Consider the following 3,703-nt stretch of genomic DNA (forward strand, 5'->3'; position numbering starts at 1 on the left):
TTATTTCTCAAGGTCTCTATGCTTTTATTTTTTAATTTGATGCATGCATAATTTACGCTATTATTCTTATTTAAAGCTTCTCCTACCAAGGGGTATGGATCTCTTGGATCTCTTTGGAGAAAGCTTGTCTGAGCTCACTGTGATTGGTGGGCAATGATGAATGGGATTCTGGAAGGCTAGGTGCTCAGGCTGCTGCCTGGCACACTCATGCCCACCCTGGGACAGTGACTAGGTGATGTCTGCATGTAAAGAGAGGTCAGCAGAGGCCTCTTTGCAGGAGTCCAGAGAAGCGTGGATGTGCATGCAGTTAGGTTGCATTTTGCCTATTTTTCTGCATAAGAAGCTGTGTCACACTAGAGTTGAACATTTTGAGCAAAGAAGTACTAATCTTTTTAAGGAATACTGCAGGGAGGGTATCTTAGGGCCTAAGCAAGATAAACTTGTCAACCTCCTTCAGCTCTGGCACTGGTGAACTCAGGAAATCTCCTAGAAGACGGTGAAGCAGGCTCTGCTATTGTAACTCTCTGTGTATTCCTGATCCACATGGACAAAGGTCCAGGTGCTGAATGTCCTGAATATTTGACCTTAAAAGATGGAGTTCCACAATAGCTATTGTAGTTTCAGGAACCAGTTGTGACTAACTACCAGACTGGGGGCCTTAAGGAGGAAGGGTATTTCCTGAGGTCATCAGCAGTCTTTCAGATGTCTTGGGGCTTGACTCTTGGTGCTTCCCCAAGCCCTCTTGTCCTTCCTCTTATTTCATTTCCTCTGAAATTCTTCACAGGCTCTGCTGTTCACTTAACTGAGGGGCCATCAGAGCTGCTATTCACTTAGCCTCATGCCCGGTGACTCAAAAGCACCATCCCCTTCAGCAGCTCAAAAGGGTAATGGGACATGGCCCTTGGGTACCTGGGAAAAGCATCACATAGCTGGATTCAAATCTGCCCCCATTCTCTGCTGTTGTGTAGCCTCAGGAAAATTACTTAACTTCTGAAACCCAATACAACTTTTATAAAGTGAGGATAATAACATATCTACCCCATGTGAGAATAAAGTTAGGCAATGTCAGCAGCTGGCATGGTATGTGCGATAAGAAGCTGGTTGAGGGAGGAGGGTGGGACCCCACTCTCCCCAGGATGTGATTAGAAAAGATATCCATGAATAATCAAATTGCCTGTTGCCACTTCTGATCTGTCTGAGAAAACCAAGATCACCATCCTGAATGGTGTAATTCCAGGCCAGAGCAAGAAACTTGGTTTTGACTTAACCCTATGCAGACCAAGCCTGGGAAAACAGTTATGTTTCAGGAAAAATGTAAAAGGTGCAAGAATGACATTCCTCTCAAAGAGTCTCCTACACACAGGAGGGGACATGGGAGACTCAGAACTCCACTGAGGAAGTTAACTGCTCCAGCCTTTTCTGTTGCAGATTCCGACACAATGAGGAAACATCTGAGTGGATGCTGGTTGGCCATTGTCTGTGTCCTGCTCTTTAGCCAACTCTCCTCAGTCAAGGCGAGAGGCATAAAGCACAGAATCAAGTGGAACCGGAAGGTCTTGCCAAGTACCTCCCAGGTCACGGAGGCCCACACTGCAGAAATCCGCCCAGGGGCCTTCATCAAGCAAGGCCGAAAGCTGGATATCAACTTTGGAGTGGAGGGCAATAGGTACTATGAGGCCAACTATTGGCAGTTTCCTGACGGCATCCATTACAACGGCTGCTCCGAGGCCAATGTCACCAAGGAAAAGTTTGTCACCAGCTGCATTAATGCCACCCAGGTGGCAAATCAAGAGGAACTGTCCCGTGAGAAACAAGACAACAAGCTTTACCAGCGGGTCCTGTGGCAGCTGATCAGGGAGCTCTGCTCCATCAAGCACTGTGACTTTTGGTTGGTAAGGGGAGCAGGACTTCAGGTCACTCTGGACCAACCCATGATGCTCTGCCTGCTGGTTTTCATTTGGTTTATTGTGAAATAAGCTTGCAGGCAAGTTGGCAGCCACAGAGATCAATAGGCAAGCAAACCATAAGCAAGTTATTCCAGTTCTTCTCCTCTAACCCCAAACTCCACGTGTTCTGAAGGTACCGAAGAACAGTGGGATTGATTCTTTAGCGCTTTAAATAGCACTCCCAAGTATTCACTCAGGTGTTTGATTATATTTGATAAATGTGTGGGTATCAATCCTGTCCAGGCTCTACCTAAAGTTGGCTTGTTCATCATTGCATTCTCAACTCTGGTGTAGCATCTGGCCCACCATATTATGCAATAAATGTTTGGTAAGCAGATAAAAGAATGTGCCAGGGACCATACCAAGCACTTCACAATGCTTCCTGACAACTCTCAGAGGTAGGTGTAATAAGTGTTATTCTCTTGGTATAGATGAGAAAATTGAGGCTCCAAGAAGTAAAATAGTAAAGTAGTTAGAAAGTATCAGCCATAATTCAACCCTGGCTTATCTAACCCAGATTCCTGGTCTGTACATTTCTACTTTTGGAAATATGACATGACTGATGCTGATGGCCACATTTTTGATAACTTATTACATGGAAGTTAATTAGTCTAATTAAAGTAAGATATAATAAAGGAATTAAGCTAAAATATAAATAAAATCTAGGCAAATGTCCATATTGCCTAGTAAGGAAGCATTACCAGCTTGATTCCTGGAGTAGTCTAGATCTATGGCATAAAGATGGTTTTCCACAAGAAGTATAAGTATTTGCTACTCGCATCTCTGAAGTAGTTAATGTGTTTAAGAAGCTATTTCTAAATGATAAATTTCCTTTCTAATGTTCCTCCAACCGTGTGTGCATGTTTTTAGGTATACATGCATACAAGCATCTTTAAATATATTCCCTTTATACAGGTGCTCCATACAATCTCCAGTCATTCTTTTACTGCTACTTTGGTGAGGGGCCATCATTTCCATGAACCACTTACAGCTTCAAAAACACAATTCCTCAGTAGAAAGGTTAAAAATAAAATATATATTTAAGAAGATCAATTAATGAATTCATACATGCCATAATTAAGAATTATCATTAGTTTAACTACATTTATATTACAAAATATCAATGCAGTTTAAATAAAAATAATGAATCTAATACTCTAAAAGATGCCCCCAGAGGCTCGCTGAGGATATGCTCAGAGTACCCAGCCCCCACCCTCAGGAGCTGTTGAACTATATTTGGTGATAAAAGTTGCTGAGTATTATCAATTGTCTGTATGGGTGAAAAAATGTGCATTGTCAGATGATTTTATCCAAAGTATTTTAAAATGTGAGTGTTGATAATGGTACCTCTTGTTCTGAACTTCCATTGCTAATCAGTGTTCTTCTCAAGGATACAGTTGGAAGGTTTTTACATAGAAAGCCAGTGTCTTTCCTCATTTCATTAATAGTTCCAGAAACCAGATTTAAGTGGGTGTGTAGTGAATTGGTATATAGTGATTTAAATGACACATTTATTATTGGAACTTTAAATTGATTCCATATTTATTTGAACATCCTTGCTCATGTTTATGAATTATGAGATCCAGTCAAGGCTTTGTGAGTCTAGTTTTTCACTTTAACAAAGGTTGGTCAAGTGCCTACTATGTATAAGACATTGTGAAGGATTTCTGAATTATTCTTGATGGAGTCATTTTAAAAGTGAATAATTTCACCAACCATTGATTTCTTGTCTCTTCTAAGCATTCATTTAAAAAATA

General features: G+C 41.3%; 1 protein-coding gene across 1 annotated transcript; it reads left to right on the forward strand.

Annotated features, from left to right (window-relative positions):
- The first annotated feature begins 1,439 nt into the window (after positions 1-1,439).
- Positions 1,440-1,976, forward strand: PRND (prion like protein doppel). Its single transcript, XM_068987347.1, has one exon. It carries the CDS (start codon positions 1,440-1,442, stop codon positions 1,974-1,976), a length of 537 nt encoding a protein of 178 aa, XP_068843448.1.
- Positions 1,977-3,703: the final 1,727 nt, after the last annotated feature.

Source organism: Capricornis sumatraensis, chromosome 15 (genome assembly GCF_032405125.1).
Source record: "Capricornis sumatraensis isolate serow.1 chromosome 15, serow.2, whole genome shotgun sequence".
NCBI classification, from domain to species: domain Eukaryota; kingdom Metazoa; phylum Chordata; class Mammalia; order Artiodactyla; family Bovidae; genus Capricornis; species Capricornis sumatraensis.